The sequence below is a fragment of the Panulirus ornatus genome, chromosome 56, assembly GCF_036320965.1.
Source record: "Panulirus ornatus isolate Po-2019 chromosome 56, ASM3632096v1, whole genome shotgun sequence".
NCBI classification, from domain to species: Eukaryota; Metazoa; Arthropoda; class Malacostraca; order Decapoda; family Palinuridae; genus Panulirus; species Panulirus ornatus.
The window spans coordinates 30,050,105-30,068,242 of record NC_092279.1 but is presented as its reverse complement, the minus strand read 5'-3'; the positions used below and the strand labels follow the sequence as shown (position 1 = coordinate 30,068,242).

The following is an 18,138-nucleotide window of genomic DNA, read 5'->3' as shown; positions in this document are numbered from 1 at the left end:
CTTGGCATCCCCTTTATGGGAATGCCCAGAATGAACTGGTGTCAGAGTTATAGATAGATGGCTAAGAGAGTAAAATAAAATGTTTTGAAAGGAAGATAATTGTGTGACAAGAACCAGAGGAGAAATAACAGCAACAGTGTGGGGATATGATGGGCAAAGGATAACAGTAAAAAAAAAAAAGGGCTAAAAAGAGATGGCATGAGTATGGTGAAGGACTGTTGAAATGTTAGATGATAAGATGGTGTGTGTGTGTTGTGCATGGAATGAGGAGGACCTGTGAGGCAAGACAAACCTGCCAAATGGTATGATTAAATAAAAGGGAGTAGGGAAAGCCTTGCATAAGATGAAGAGCAGCAAAATGGTAAGAGTGGATGGAAATGCAACTCAGTTTCTCAAGAAAGGAGGTGATAGTGCTGTTGACTGCTTATTCTGGCTATTCAAAGTTTGTGTGGCCCTAGGATTGGGCCACACACATGCATGGATAAATACTTTATATTAAGATAAAAGAACAAAAGTAAATGCTCAAATTAGAGGTAAATATCTATTGAATATAATTGGTAAGGTGTGAAAGAAACATATATGAAATAATACTATGACAGACAAAGCTAGTGATTGAGTGTCTAGGTGAGTGTATTAGATCATCATATCTAATCTTCTTCCAATGGTTTCCATATTACTGTACAAACCTAAACAATATGATTTCTGAAAAAGATGTGATATGTATCAGAGTAGCTTGTTACTATTGTTAGCAAGACCATCATAATCTGGGCACCTATATTCAAGAGGAAGGAGATCAAAGATACAAAGCTTGTCTAACATAGAGGAATATTCAGCATGAAAAAGCATAATATTAAAGTGGCTTACCTTGCCCCAAATGTTACATCACCAGCACCTTTTATCCAGGGAACAGACAGGCGGCCACTCGTATTAAGGGACTGACGAACAAACTTGGAGAAATGACTAATACGTTTTGGGACTTGAAAATGGCGCTCTTTCTCTGGCTGACTAATGGTAACCTGAAATTAATTTGCTGCTGTAATGTGATGGTAAGCTATCATATACTTCTTATTTGTATTCACATATTGTTATGGAAAAAAAATTACAATCTCAACTAATGTATGAATGGAAAAATTCGGACAGAAATTTGGTTATACCCTTTGTAAGGCAAGCTAGGTATCTGTACATATGTAATGAACTATTTTCATTATTATTATCATTATTTTGCTTTGTCGCTGTCTCCCGCATTAGCGAGGTAGCACAAGGAAACAGACGAAAGAATGGCCCAACCCGCCCACATACACATGTATATACATACATGTCCACACACGCACAATATACATACCTATACATCTCAATGTACACATATATATACACACACAGACATATACATATATACACATGTACATAATTCATACTGTCTGCCTTTATTTGTTCCCATCGCCACCTCGCCACACATGGAATAACAACCCCCTCCCCCCTCATGTGTGCGAGGTAGCGCTAGGAAAGACACCAAAGGCCCCATTTGTTCACACTCAGTCTCTAGTTGTCATGTAATAATGCACCGAAACCACAGCTCCCTTTCCACATCCAGGCCCCACACACTTTGCATGGTTTACCCCAGATGCTTCACATGCCCTGGTTCAATCCATTGACAGCACGTTGACCCCGGTATACCACATTGTTCCAATTCACTCTATTCCTTCCACGCCTTTCACCCTCCTGCATGTTCAGGCCCCGATCACTCAAAATCTTTTTCACTCCATCTTTCCACCTAAAATTTGGTCTCCCACTTCTCGTTCCCTCCACCTCTGACACATATATCCTCTTGGTCAATCTTTCCCCACTCATTCTCTCCATGTGACCAAACCATTTCAAAACACCCTCTTCTGCTCTCTCAACCACACTCTTTTTATTTCCACACATCTCTTTCACCCTTACATTACTTACTCGATCAAACCACCTCACACCACATATTGTCCTCAAACATCTCATTTCCAGTACATCCACCCTCCTACGCACAACTCTATCCATAGCCCACGCCTCGCTACCATACAACATTGTTGGAACCACTATTCCTTCAAACATACCCATTTTTGCTTTCCCAGATAATGTTCTTGACTTCCAAACATTCTTCAAGGCTCCCAGAATTTTCGCCCCTCCCCCACCCTATGATTCACTTCCGCTTCCATGGTTCCATCCGCTGCCAGATCCATTCCCAGATATCTAAAACACTTCACTTCCTCCAGTTTTTCTCCATTCAAACTTACCTCCCAACTGACTTGACCCTCAACCCTACTGTACCAAATAACCTTCCTCTTATTCACATTTACTCTTAACTTTCTTCTTTCACACACTTTACCAAACTCAGTCACCAGCTTCTGCAGTTTCTTACATGAGTCAGCCACCAGCGCTGTATCATCAGCGAACAACAACTGACTCACTTCCCAAGCTCTCTCATCCCCAACAGACTGCATACTCGCCCCTCTTTCCAAAACTCTTGCATTCACCTCCCTGACAACCCTATCCATAAACAAATTAAACAACCATGGAGACATCACAAACCCCTGCCGCAAACCTACATTCACTGAGAACCAATCACTTTCCTCTTTTCCTAAACGCACACATGCCTTACATCCTCAATAAAAACTTTTCACCGCTTCTAACAACTTGCCTCCCACACCATATACTCTTAAAACCTTCCACAGAGCATCTCTATCAACTCTATCATATGCCTTCTCCAGATCCATAAATGCTACATACAAATCCATTTTCTTTTCTAAGTATTTCTCACATACATTCTTCAAAGCAAACACCTGATCCACACATCCTCTACCACTTCTGAAACCACACTGCTCTTCCCCAATCTGATGCTCTGTACACGCCTTCACCCTCTCAATCAATACCCTCCCATATAATTTACCAGGAATACTCAACAAACTTATACCTCTGTAATTTGAGCACTCACTCTTATCCCCTTTGCCTTTGTACAATGGCACTATGCAAGCATTCCGCCAATCCTCAGGCACCTCACCATGAATCATACATACATTAAATAACCTTACCAACCAGTCAACAATACAGTCACCCCCTTTTTTAATAAATTCCACTGCAATACCATGCAAACCTGCTGCTTTGCCGGCTTTCATCTTCCGTAAAGCTTTTACTACCTCTTCTCTATTTACCAAATCATTTTCCCTAACCCTCTCACTTTGCACACCACCTCAAACAAGACACCCTATATCTGCCACTCTATCATCAAACACATTCAACAAACCTTCAAAATACTCACTCCATCTTCTCACATCACCACTACTTGTTATCACCTCCCCATTAGCCCCCTTCACTGAAGTTCCCATTTGCTCCTTCGTCTTACGCACTTTGTTTACCTCCTTCCAGAACATCTTTTTATTCTCCCTGAAATTTAATGATACTCTCTCACCCCAACTCTCATTTGCCCTCTTTTTCACCTCTTGCACCTTTCTCTTGACCTCCTGCCTCTTTCTTTTATACCTCTCCCACTCATTTGCATTTTTTCCCTGTAAAAATCGTCCAAATGCCTCTCTCTTCTCTTTCACTAATAATCTTACTTCTTCATTCCACCACTCACTACCTTTTCTAATCAACCCACCTCCCACGCTTCTCATGCCACAAGCATCTTTTGCGCAAGCCATCACTGCTTCCCTAAATACATCCCATTCCTCCCCCACTCACCTTACCTCTTTTGTTCTCACCTTTTTCCATTCTGTACTCAGTCTCTCCTGGTACTTCCTCACACAAGTCTCCTTCCCAAGCTCACTTACTCTCACCACTCTCTTCACCCCAACATTCTCTCTTCTGAAAACCCCCACAAATCTTCACCTTCGCTTCCACAAGATAATGATCAGACATCCCTCCAGTTGCACCTCTCAGCACATTAACATCCAAAAGTCTCTCTTTCGTGCGTCTATCCATTAACACGTAATCGAATAACGCTCTCTGGCCATCTCTCCTACTTACATACGCATACTTATGTATATCTCGCTTTTTAAACCAGGTATTCCCAATCACCAGTCCTTTTTCAGCACATAAATCTACAAGCTCTTCACCATTTCTATTTACAACACTGAACACTCCATGTATACCAATTATTCCCTCAACTACCACATTACTCACCTTTGCATTCAAATCACCCATCACTATAACCCGGTCTTGTGCATCAAAACCACTAACACACTCATTCAGCTGCTCCCAAAACACTTGCCTCTCATGATCTTTCTTCTCATGCCCAGGTGCATATGCACCAATAATCACCCATCACTCTCCATCAACTTTCAGTTTTACCCATATCAATCTAGAATTTACTTTCTTACACTCTATCACATACTCCCACAACTCCTGATTCAGGAGTAGTGCTACTCCTTCCCTTGCTCTTGTCCTCTCACTAACCCTTGACTTTACTCCCAAGACATTCCCAAACCACTCTTCCCCTTTACCCTTTAGCTTCGTTTCACTCAGAGCCAAAACATCCAGGTTCCTTTCCTCAAACATACTACCTATCTCTCCTTTTTTCTCATCTTGGTTACATCCACACACATTTAGACACCCCAATCTGAGCCTTCGAGGAGGATGAGCACTCCTCGCGTGACTCCTTCTTCTGTTTCCCCTTTTAGAAAGTTAAAATACAGGGAGGGGAGGGTTTCTGGCCCCCCGCTCCCGTCCCCTTTAGTCGCCTTCTACGACACGTGAGGAATGCGTGGGAAGTATTCTTAATCCCCTATCCCCAGGGATAATCCCCTATCCCCAGGGATAATCCCCTACCCCCAGGGATATGTAAAGCAAATAGAATCACTCTGATTAATCTCTAAAATAATAGTCACTGAAGATTCAGTATTTTCAATATACTCTGAATGAAACAAAAACACATTCTGATATACTGTACCTGCTTTGCAATAGCAGCAAACTTTAAGACTTGGAGAGTTTCATCAAAAAGAAAAGGTGTCTTTGAGATATTAACTATCATGGCAGCTTTACCACGACCTAAAAAGAAGGACTGAAACAGTCGTGTGAGTCTGCTGTCACGATATGGCACAGGAATCTCACGCTTCTTGCCACCCTTCTGCAGCTGGTTTCGTCTGTCAAAGAAAGATATTTGATACCTTTTCCATGGAACTATAAATATTGCTTACTAGTGCTGAATCCATACAGTATATGAACAAAAGCAATGATGGTACAAAGATGACATATCAAGTAGCACCGTCAATCTGCAATTTTCAATGATACTCATACTTTGAATGATTTTCTGTATTTCACACTGTATGGAATACAGGAATAATCTATCAAACTGACATGGGTGAAAAAAAAGAAAATGCTACCTTAATAAAAAATCATAAAATAAGAAAATGAGCAAAAATTCATTTCATCCCATTTTCACTTTTATCCCTGAGGATAGGGAAGAATGAATACTACCCATATATCTCATCTGTATCACTTAAGGCAACTAAGAGGGGCAGGAGCAGGGAGCTGGAAATGCCCCCATTCTCGTATTTCAATTTCCAAAAAATGGAACAAAAGAAACCAAGCGAGGGGTGCTCATCCTCCTCGAAGGCTCTGGCTGGAGTATTTAAATGCATGTGGATGTAACCAAGATGGGAGGAAAGGAGACAAATGTACAGTAGTATGTTTGAATGGATAGGATTATAGAATTTAGGCTTATAAGCTATTCTGCACTCTCAATACAGATTAAAATATTCTACCTTAGAAATTCATTTTAATAAAGGAAATATATATGCAAATAAATACATATACACATACATACACAAGAGAGAATGTTGGGGAGAAGTGGTGAGAGTAAGTGAGCTTGGAAAGAAGACTTGTGTGAAGAAGTACCAGGGGAGATTGAGCATAGAATGGCAAAAGGTGAGAGTAATTGACGTGAGGGGAGTGGGGGAGAAATGGGATGTATTTAGGGAAGTAGTCATGGCTTGTGCAAAAGATGCACATGGCATGAGAAAGGTGGGAGGTGGGCAGATTAGAAAGGGTAGTGAGTGGTGAGATGAAGAAGTAAAATTGTTAGTGAAAGAGATGAGGAAGGTATTTGGACGATTTTTGCAGAGAAGTAGTGCAAATGACTAGGAGATGTATAAAAGAAAGTGGCAGCAGGTCAAGAGAAAGGTGGAAGAAGTGAAAAAGGGGACTAATGAGAGTTGGGGTGAGAGAGTATCATTAAATTTCAGGGAGAATAAAATGATGTTTTGGAAAGAGGTAAATAATGGATGTAAGACAAGAGAACAAATGGGAACATCAGTGAAGGGAGCACATGGGGAGGTAACAACAAGTAGTGATGAAATGAGGAAATGGAGTGAGTATTTAGAAGGATTGTTGAATGTGTTTGATAACAGAGCGGCAGATATAGGGTGCTTTGGTCGAGGTGGTGTACAAAGTGAGAAGGTCAGGGAGAATGGTTTGGTAAACAGAGAAGAGATAGTGAAAGCTTTGCGGAAGATGAAAGTCAGCAAGGTGGCGGGTTTGGATGGTATTGCAGTGGAATTTATCAAAAAGGGGGTCACTATGTTGTTGATTGGTTGGTAAGGATATTCAATGTATGTATAGGTCATGGTGAAGTGCCTGAGGATTGGCAGAATGCATACATAATGCCACTGGACAAAGGCAAAGTGGATAAAGGAGACTGTTCAAAGTGCAGAGGCATAAGTTTTTTGAGTATTCCAGGGAAATTATATGGAAGGGTATTGACTGAGAAGGTAAAGGCATGTACAGAGCATCAGACTGGGGAAGAGAAGTGTGGTTTCAGAAGTGGGAGAGAATGTGTGGATCAGGTGTTTGCTTTGAAGAATGTATGTGAGAAATACTTTGAAACACAGAAGGGTTTGTATGTAGCATTAATGGATCTGGAGAAGGCATATGATAGAGTTGATAGATATGCTTTGTGGAAGGTTTTAAGAGCAGAAAAATGGTGTGGGAGGTAAGTTACTAGAAGCATTGAAAAGTCTTTACCAAGGATGTAAGGCATGTGTACGAGTAAGAAGAGAGAAGAGTGATTGGTTCCCAGTGAATGTCGGTTTGCGGCAGGGGTGCGTGATGTCCCCATGGATGTTTAAATTGTTTATGGATGGGGTCAGTAGGGAGGTGAATGCAAGAGTTTTGGAGAGAGGGGTAAGTATGCACTCTGCTGTGGATAAGAGGGCTTGGGAAGTGAGTCATTTGTTGTTCGCTGATAATACAGCGCTGGTGGCTGATTTGGGTGAGAAACTGCAGATGCTGGTGACTGAGTTTGGAAAAGTGTGTGAAAGGAGAAAGTTAAGAGTAAATGTGAATAAGAACAAGATTATTAGGTACAGTAGGGTTGAGGGACATATTAAATGGGAGGTAAGTTTGAATGCAGAGAAACTGAAGGAAGTGAAGTGCTTTTGGTATCTGGGAGTGGATTTAGCAGCGGATGGAACCATGGAAATGGAAACGAGTCACAGGGTGGGGTAGAAGGTGAAGGTTCTGGGAACAATGAAGAATGCGTGGAAGGCAAGAACATCATCTCGAAGAGCAAAAATGGGTATATTTGAAGGAATAGTGGTTCCAACAATGTCATATGGCTGCAAGGCATGGGCTATAGATAGGGTTATGCAGAGGAGGGTGGATTTGTTGGAAATGAGATGTTTGAGGACATGTGGTGTGAGGTGGTTTGATTGTGTAAGTAATAAAAGGGTAATAGAGATGTGTGGTAACGAAAAGAGTGTGGTTGAGAGAGCAGAAGAAAGTGTGCTGAAATAGTTTGGTCACATGAAGAGAATGAGTAAGGAAAGATTGACAAAGAGGATATATGTGTCAGAGGTGAAGGGAAGAAGAAGAAGTGGGAGACCAAATTGGAGGTGGAAAGATGGAGTGAAAAAGACATTGAGTAATCGGGGCCTGAACATGCAAGAGGGTGAAAGGTGTGCAAGGAATAGAGTGAATTGGAATGATATGGTATACCGGGGTACATGTGTATATGTCTGTGTACGTATATATATGTATACGTTAAAATGTAATATGTGTGTATATGAGCGTGGGTGGGCATTTATGTGTATATATGTGTATGTGGGTAGGCTGGGCCATTCCTCGTCAGTTTCCTTGCGCTACCTCACTAACGCGGGAGATGACCACCCTGCCACACAGGAAACAGCATCCCCCTCCAGTGAGGTAGCGCCAGGAAAAGACAAAAAGGTCACATTTGTTTACACTCAGTCACTAGTTGTCATGCATAATGCACCAAAACCACTGCTCCCTTTCCACATCCAGGCCCCATAGACCTTTTCATTGTATACCACAGATGTTTCACATGCCCTTGGTCAATCCACTGACAGCACGTCAACCCCGGTATACAACATCATTCCAATTCACTCTATTCCTTGCATGCCTTTCACATTCCTGCATGTTCAGACCCTGATCACTCAGAATTCACTCTATCCTTCCACCTCCAATTTGGTCTCCCACTTCTCCTTCCCTCCACCTCTGACACATGTATCCAAAAATTTTTGTCAATCTTTCCTCACTCATTCTCTCCATGTGTCAAAACCATTTCAACACACCTTCTTCTGCTCTCTCAACCACACTCATTTTATTACCATACATCCCTCTTGCCATTTCATTACTTACTCGATCAAACCACCTCACACCACATATTGCCCTCAAACAATTCATTTCCAATACATTCACTCTCCTCCACACAACCCTCACAACCATACAACATTGTTGGAACCACTATTCCTTCACACATACCCATTTTTGCTCTCCAAGATAACATTCTCACCTTCCACACATTCTTCAACGCTTCTGCTCTCTCAACCACACTCTTTTTATTACCACACATCCCTCTTGCCATTTCATCACTTACTCGATCAAACCACCTCACAGCACATATTGCCCTCAAACAATTCATTTCCAACAAGTCCACTCTCCTCCGCACAACCCTCACAACCATATAACATTGTTGGAACCACTATTCCTTCAAACATACCAATACCTGGTTTAAAAAGAGAGATATACATTAGTATACCTATGTAAGTAGGAGAGATGGCCAGAGAGGGTTATTGGATTACATGTTAATTGATAGGCACGCAAAAGAGAGACTTTTGATGTTAATGTGCTGAGAGGTGCAACTGGAGGGATGTCTGATCATTATCTTGTGGAGGTAAAGGTGAAGATATGCAGAGGTTTTCAGAAAAGAAGAGAGAATGTTGGGGTGAAGGGAGTGGTGAGAGTAAGTGAGCTTGGGAAGGAGACTTGTGTGAGGAAGTACCAGGAAAGACTGAGTACAGAATGGAAAAAGGTGAGAGCAAATGACAAGGGGAGTGGGGGAGGAATGGGATGTATTTAGGGAAGCAGTGATGGCTTGCACAAAAGAAGCTTGTGGCATGAGAAGCGTGGGAGGTGGGCAGATTAGAAAGGGTAGTGAGTGGTGGGATGAAGAGGTAACATTATTAGTGAAAGAGAAGAGAGTGGCATTTGGATGATTTTTGCAAGGAAATAATACAAATGAGTGGGAGATGTATAAAAGAAAGAGGTAGGAGGTCAAGAGAAAGGTGCAAGAGGTGAAAAAGAGGGCAAATGAGAGTTGGGGTGAGAGAGTATCATTAAATTTCAGGGAGAATAAAAAGATGTTTTGGAAGGAGGTAAATAAAGTGCATAAGACAAGGAAACAAATGGGAACTTCAGCGAAGGGGGCTAATGGGGAGGTGATAACAAGTAGTGGTGATGTGAGAAGATGGAGTGAGTATTTTGAAGGTTTGTTGAATGTCTTTGATGATAGAGTGGCAGATATAGGGTGTTTTGGTCGAGGTGGTGTGCAAAGTGAGAGGGTTAGGGAAAATGATTTGGTAAACAGAGAAGAGGTAGTAAAAGCTTTGCGGAAGATGAAAGCCAGCAAGGCAGCAGGTTTGCATGGTACTGCAGTGGAATTTATTAAAAAAGGGGGTGACTGCACTGTTGACTGGTTGGTAAGGTTATTTAATGTATGTATGATTCATGGTGAGGTGCCTGAGGATTGGCGGAATGCTTGCATAATGCCACTGTACAAAGGCAAAGGGGATAAGAGTGAGTGCTCAAATCACAGAGGTATAAGCTTGTTGAGTATTCCTGGTAAATTATATGGGAGGGTATTGATTGAGAGGGTGAAGGCATGTACAGAGCATCAGATTGGGGAAGAGCAGTGTGGTTTCAGAAGTGGTAGAGGATGTTTGGATCAGGTGTTTGCTTTGAAGAATGCATGTGAGCAATATTTAGAAGAGCAAATGGATTTGTATGTAGCATTTATGGATCTGGAGAAGGCATATGATAGAGTTGATAGAGATGCTCTGTGGAAGGTACTAAGAATATATGGTGTGGGAGGCAAGTTGTTAGAAGCAGTGAAAAGTTTTTATCGAGGATGTAAGGCATGTGTACGTGTAGGAAGAGAGGAAAGTGATTGGTTCTCACTGAATGTAGGTTTGCGGCAGGGGTGTGTGATGTCTCCATGGTTGTTTAATTTGTTTATGGATGGGGTTGTTAGGGAGGTGACAGCAAGAGTTTTGGAAAGAGGGGCATGTAGTCTGTTGGGGATGAGAGAGCTTGGGAAGTGAGTCAGTTGTTGTTCGCTGATGAAACAGCGCTGGTGGCTGATTCATGTGACAAACTGCAGAAGCTGGTGACTGAGTTTGGTAAAGTGTGTGAAAGAAGAAAGTTGAGAGTAAATGTGAATAAGAGCAAGGTTATTTGGTACAGTATGGTTGAGGGTCAAGTCAATTGGGAGGTAAGTTTGAATGGAGAAAAACTGGAGGATGTAAAGTGTTTTAGATATCTGCGAGTGGATTTGGCAGCGGATGGAACCATGGAAGCAGAATTGAATCATAGGGTGGGGGAGGGGGCGAAAATCCTGGGAGCCTTGAAGAATGTTTGGAAGTTGAGAACATTATCTCGGAAAGCAAAAATGGGTATGTTTGAAGGAATAGTGGTTCCAACAATGTTGAATGGTTGCGAGGCGTGGGCTATGGATAGAGTTGTGTGAAGGAGGGTGGATGTGCTGGAAATGAGATGTTTGAGGACCATATCTGGTGTGAGGTGGTTTGATCGAGTAAGTAATAATAGGGTAAGAGAGATGTGTGGAAATAAAAAGAGTGTGGTTGAGAGAGCAGAAGAGGGTGTTTTGAAATGGTTTGGGCACATGGAGAGAATGAGTGAGGAAAGATTAACCAAGAGGATAAATGTGTCAGAGGTGGAGGGAACGAGGAGAAATGGGAGACCAAATTGGAGGTGGAAAGATGGAGTGAAAAAGATTTTGAGCAATCGGGGCCTGAACATACAGGAGGGTGAAAGGCGGGCAAGGAATAGAGTGAATTGGATCAATGTGGTATACCGGGGTCGACGTGCTGTCAATGGATTGAATCAGGGCATGTGAAGCGTCTGGGGTAAACCATGGAAAGTTGTGTGGGGCCTGGATGTGGAAAGGGAGCTGTGGTTTCCGGCATTATTACATGACAGCTAGAGACTGAGTGTGAACGAATGGGGCCTTTGTTGTCTTTTCCTAGCACTACCTCGCACACATGAGGGGGGAGGGGGATGTTATTCCATGTGTGGCGAGGTGGCGATGGGAATAAATAAAGGCAGACAGTATGAATTATGTACATGTGTATATATGTATATGTCTGTGTGTGTATATATATGTGTACATTGAGATGTATAGGTATGTATATTTGCGTGTGTGGACGTGTATGTATATACATGTGTATGGGGGTGGGTTGGGCCATTTCTTTCGTCTGTTTCCTTGCGCTACCTCGCAAATGTGGGAGACAGCGACAAAGCAAAATAAAAATAAATAAAAAAAAAATATGATTCATGGTGAGGTGCCTGAGGATTGGCAGAATGATTGCATAGTGCCATTGTACAAAGGCAAAGGCGACAAAGGTGAGTGCTCAAATTACAGAGGTATAAGTCTGTTGAGTATTCCTGGGAAATTATATGGGAGGGTATAGATTGACAGGGTGAAGGCATGTACAGACCATCAGATTGGGGAAGAGCAGTGTGGCTTCAGAAGTGGTAGAGGATGTGTGGATTAGGTGTTTGCTTTGAAGAATGTATGTGAGAAATACTTAGAAAAGCGAATGGATTTGTACGTACCATTTATGGATCTGGAAAAGGCATGTGATAGAGTTGATAGAGATGCTCTGTGGAATAGAGGGTGTCGGAGGCAAGTTGTTAGAAGCAGTGAAAAGTTTTATCGAGGATGTATGGCATGTGTACGTGTAGGAAGAGAGGAAAGTGATTGGCTCTAAGTGAATGTAGGTTTGCGGCAGGGGTGTGTGATGTCTCCATGGTTGTTTAATTTGTATATGGATGGGGTTGTTAGGGAGGTGAATGAAAGAGTTTTGGAAAGAGGGGCAAGTATGCAGTCTGTTGTGGATGAGAGAGCTTGGGAAGTGAGTCAGTTGTTGTTCGCTGATGATACAGCACTGGTGGCTGATTCACGTGACAAACTGCAGAAGCTGGTGACTGAGTTTGGTAAAGTGTGTGAAAGAAGAAAGTTGAGAGTAAATGTGAATAAGAGCAAGGTTATTAGGTACAGTAGGGTTGAGGGTCAAGTCAATTGGGAGGTAAGTTTGAATGGAGAAAAACTGGAGAAAGTGAAGTGTTTTAGATATCTGGGAGTGGATTTGGCAGCGGATGGAACCATGGAAGCGGAAGTGAGTCACAAGGTGGGGGAAGGGGCAAAAATTCTGAGAGCTTTGAAGAATGTTTGGAAGTCAAGAACTTTATCTCGGAAATGGGTATGTTTGAAGGAATAGTGGTTCCAACAATGTTGTATGGTTGCAAGGCGTGGGCTATGGATAGAGTTGTGCAGATGAGGGTGGATGTGCTGGAAATGAGATGTTTGAGGACAATATGTGGTGTGAGGTGGTTTGATCGAGTAAGTAATAATAGGGTGAGAGAGATGTGCGGTAATAAAAAGAGTGTGGTTGAGAGAGCAGAAGAGGGTGTTTTGAAATAGTTTGGTCACATGGAGAGAATGAGTGAGGAGAGATTGACAAAAAGGATGTATGTGTCAGAGGTGGAGGGAACAAGGAGAAGTGGGAGACCAAATTGGAGGTGGAAGGATGGAGTGAGCAAGATTTTGAGTGATTGGGGTCTGAACATGCAGGAGGGTGAAAGGTGTGCAAAGAATAGAGTGAATTGGAACGATGTGGTATAACGGGGTCGACGTGCTGTCAATGGATTGAACCAGGGCATGTGAAGCGTCTGGGGTAAACCATGGAAAGTTCTGTGGGGCCTGGATGTGGAAAGGGAGCTGTGGTTTCGGTGCATTATTACATGACAGCTAGAGACTGAGTGTGAACGAATGTGGCCTTTATTGTCTTTCTAGCACCACCTCGCACACATGAGGGGGGAGGGGGTTGTTATTTCATGTGTTACGGGGTGGCGATGGGAATTAATAAGGACAGACAGTATGAATTATGTACATGTGTATATATGTATATGTCTGTGTGTATATATATGTATACGTTGAGATGTATAGGTATGTATCTTTACGTGTGTGGACGTGTATGTATATACATGTGTATGTGGGTGGGTTGGGCCATTCTTTCGTCTGTTTCCTTGCGCGACCTCGCTAACGCGGGAGACAGCAACAAAGCAAAATAAATAAATAAATGATATATGATAAAAAGACTATGATTGCCAGGGTTATCAATTTAGTTTGGAAAAATAAGAATAATTCAACAATGCAGTAGCTCAAACCCAGGGTCCAGGACAACATCATTGTTCAAAAACCAAGGAAAGAAAGCCTCCTAAAATCTCTTGGGTTTAACCATTTTTTTTAAGGAAGCAAACACCTGCAGGAACTTTGATATCTTGTTCACTCTGAGACATCTATAGCCCATGCCCCACAACCATATAACATTGTTGGAACCATCATTCCTTCAGACATACCCATCTTTCCTCTCTAAGATAATGTTCTTGCCTTCCACACATTCTTCAATGCTTCCAGGACCTTCGACCCCTTCCCCACCCTATGACTCACTTCTGCTTCCATGGTTCCATCTGCTGCTAGGTCCACTCCCAGATATCTAAAACACTTCACTTCCTCCAGTTTTCCTCCATTCAAACTTACCTCCCAATTTACTTGTCCCTCAACCCTATTGAACCTAATAACCTTGCTCTTATTCACATTTACTCTCAACTTTTTCCTTTCACACACTTTATCAGACTCAGTCATCAACCTCTGTAATTTCTCACCTGAATCAGCCACCAGCGCTATAACATCAGCAAACAACAACTACTCCCTTCCCAGGCCCTCTTATCCACAACAGATTGCATACTTTCCCCTCTCTCTAAAACTCTTGCATACACGTGCCTAACCACCCCATCCATAAACAAATTAAACAACCATGGGGACATCATGCACCCCTGCCACAAACCAACTTTCACTGGGAACCAATCACTCTTCTCTCTTCCTACTCGTACACATGCCTTACATTCTTAGTAGAAACTTTTCACTGCTTCTAGTAACTTACCTTCCACTCCATATACTCTTAAAACATTCCACAAAGCATATCTGTCAACTCTATCATATCCCTTCTCCAGATCCATAAATGCTACATACAAATCATCTTTTTTTCCAAGTATTTCTCACATACATTTTTCAAAGCAAACACCTGATCCACACATCTTCTACCACTTCTGAAACCATAATGCTCTTCCCCAATCTGATACTCTGTACATGCCTTTACCTTCTAAATCAATACCCTCCCATATAATCTCCCAAGAATACTCAACAAACTTATGCCTCTGTAATATGAACACTCACATTTATCCACTTTGCCTTTGTACAATGGCACTATGCATGCATTATGCCAATCCTCAGACACTTCTCCATAATCCATACATACAGTGAATATCCTTTCCAACCAATCAGCACCAGAGTCACCACCTTTTTTAATAAATTCCACTGCAATACCATCGAAACCTGCCACCTTGCCAGCTTTCATAATCCGCAAAGCTTTCACTACCTCTTTTCTGTTTATCAGACCATTCTCCCTGACCCTCTCACTTCGTACACCACCCCGTGGTGTTAGATAATAAGAGTGGCAGATATAGGGTGTTTTGGTCGAGGTGGTGTGCAAAGTGAGAGGGTCAGGGAGAATGATTTGGTAAACAGAAAAGAGGTATTGAAAGCTTTGTGGAAGATGAAAGCCAGCAAGGCGGTGGATTTGGATGGTATTGCAGTGTAATTCTTAATATTAAAAAAGGGGGTGACTGTATTGTTGGCTTGTTGGTGAGGATATTCAATGCATGTATGGCTCATGGTGAAGTGCCTGAGGATTGGCGGAATGCATGCATACTGACATTGTATAAAGGCAAAGGGGATAAAGGTGAGAGCTCAAATTACAGAGGTATAAGTTTGTTGAGTATTCCTGGGAAATTATATGGGAGGGTATTGACTGAGAGGGTGAAGGTATTTACAGAGCATCAGATTGGGGAAGAGCAGTGTGGTTTCAGAAATGGTAGAGGATGTGTGGATCAGGTGTTTGCTTTGAAGAATGTATGTGAGAAATATCTGGAAAACAAATGAATTTGTATGTAGCATTTATGGATCTGGAGAAGGCATATGATAGAGTTGATAAAGATCCTCTGTGGAAGGTATTTAGAGTATATGGTGTGGGAGGCATGTTGCTAGAAGCAGTGAATAGTTTTTATCAAGGATGTAAGGCATGTTTACAAGTAGGAAGAGAGGAAAGTAATTGGTTTTCAGTAAATGTCGGTTTGTGGCAGGGGAGCGTAATGTCTCCATGGTTGTTTAATTTGCTTATGGGTGGGGTTGTTAGGGAGGTGAATGCAAGAGGTTTGGAGAGAGGGGCAAGTATGCAGTCTGTTGTGGATGAGAGGGTTTGGGAAGTGAATCAGTTGTTGTTCGCTGACGATACAGCACTGGTGGGTGATTCGGGAGAGAAACTGCAGAAACTGGTGACTGAGTTTGGTAAAGTGTGTGCAAGAAGAAAGCTGAGAGTAAGTGTGAATAAGAGCAAAGTTATTAGGTACAGTAGAGTTGAGGGACAAGTCAATTGGGAGGTAAATTTGAATGGAGAGAACCTGGAGGAAGTGAAGTGTTTTAGATATCTGGGAGTGGATATGGCATCGGATGGAACCATGGAAGCAGAAGTGTCACAGGGTGGGGGAGGGGACGAAAGTTTTGGGAGCACTGAAAAATGTGTGAAAGGTGAGAACATTATCTCGGAAATAATGTTATAACACTGTTATATGGTTGCGAGGCATGGGCTATAAATAGGGTTGTGCGGCGGAGGGTAGATGTGTTGGAAATGGGATGCTTGAGAACAATATGTGGTGTGAGGTGGTTTGATCAAGTAAGTAATGAAAGGGTGAGAGAGATGTGTGGTAATAAAAAGAGTGTGGTTGAGAGGGCTGAAGAGGCAGCATTGAAATGGTTTGGTCACATGGAGAAAATGAGTGAGGAAAGATTGACCAAGAGGATATATGTGTCAGAGGTGGAGGGAACGAGGAGAAATGGGAGACCAAATTGGAGGTGGAAGGATGGAGTGAAAAGGATTTTGAGCGATCGGGGCCTGAACATGTAGGTGGGTGAAAGGCGTGCAAGGAATAGAGTGAATTGGAACGATCTGGTATACCGGGGCGACGTGCAGTCAATGGATTGAACCAGGACATGTGAAGCATCTGGGGTAAACCATGAAAAGTTTTGTGGGGCCTGGATGTGGAAAGGGAGCTGTGGTTTCAGTGCATTATACATGACAGCTAGAGACTGAGTGTGAAAGAATGTGGCCTTTGTTGTCTCTTCCTAGTGCTACCTCACACGCGTGCAGGTGGAGGTTGAGTGTCATTTCATACGTGGCGGGGTGGCGACGGAAACAAATAAGGGCAGACAGTATGAACTATGTACATGAGTACATATGTATATTTCTGTGTATGTATATACATATATATATATTTTTTTTTTTCATACTATCCGCCAAGAACAGAGGACTGGGCCTTTGAGGAAATATCCTCACCTGGCCCTCTTCTCTGTTCCTTCTTTTGGAAGAAAAAAAAAAAAAAAAAAAAAAAAAAAAAAAAAAAAAAAAAAACGAGAGGGGAGGATTTCCAGCCCCCCGCTCCCTTCCCTTTTAGTCGCCTTCTACGACACGCAGGGAATACGTGGGAAGTATTCTTTCTCCCCTATCCCCAGGGATATATATATATATATATATATATATATATATATATATATATATATATATATATATATATATATATATATATATATATATATATATATAAAAAAAAAAAAAAAAAAACATATATATATATATATATATATATATATATATATATATATATATATATAGTTTTTTTTTTTATACTTTGTCGCTGTCTCCCGCGTTTGCGAGGTAGCGCAAGGAAACAGACGAAAGAAATGGCCCAACCCCCCCCATACACATGTACATACACACGTCCACACACGCAAATATACATACCTACACAGCTTTCCATGGTTTACCCCGGACGCTTCACATGCCTTGATTCAATCCACTGACAGCACGTCAACCCCTGTATACCACATCGCTCCAATTCACTCTATTCCTTGCCCTCCTTTCACCCTCCTGCATGTTCAGGCCCCGATCACACAAAATCCTTTTCACTCCATCTTTCCACCTCCAATTTGGTCTCCCTCTTCTCCTCGTTCCCTTCACCTCCGACACATATATCCTCTTGGACAATCTTTCCTCACTCATTCTCTCCATGTGCCCAAACCATTTCAAAACACCCTCTTCTGCTCTCTCAACCACGCTCTTTTTATTTCCACACATCTCTCTTACCCTTACGTTACTTACTCGATCAAACCACCTCACACCACACATTGTCCTTAAACATCTCATTTCCAGCACATCCATCCTCCTGCGCACAACTCTATCCATAGCCCACGCCTCGCAACCATACAACATTGTTGGAACTACTATTCCTTCAAACATACCCATTTTTGCTTTCCGGGATAATGTTCTCGACTTCCACACATTTTTCAAGGCTCCCAAAATTTTCGCCCCCTCCCCCACCCTATGATCCACTTCCGCTGTCTCCCGCGTTTGTGAGGTAGCCCAAGGAAACAGACGAAAGAAATGGCCCAACCCACCC

At 42.2% G+C, this 18,138-nt stretch overlaps 1 protein-coding gene across 1 annotated transcript in view; it reads right to left on the bottom strand.

Annotated features, from left to right (window-relative positions):
* Nucleotides 1-18,138, bottom strand: part of LOC139765800 (uncharacterized) — a 357,196-nt gene that overhangs the window by 266,201 nt on the left and 72,857 nt on the right. The window contains exons 9-10 of the mRNA XM_071693594.1: nt 4,919-5,111; nt 865-1,016 (exon numbers count right to left, since the gene is read on the bottom strand). Coding sequence (XP_071549695.1) covers nt 865-1,016; nt 4,919-5,111 — 345 coding nt within the window. The remainder of the gene's footprint in view (nt 1-864; nt 1,017-4,918; nt 5,112-18,138) is intronic.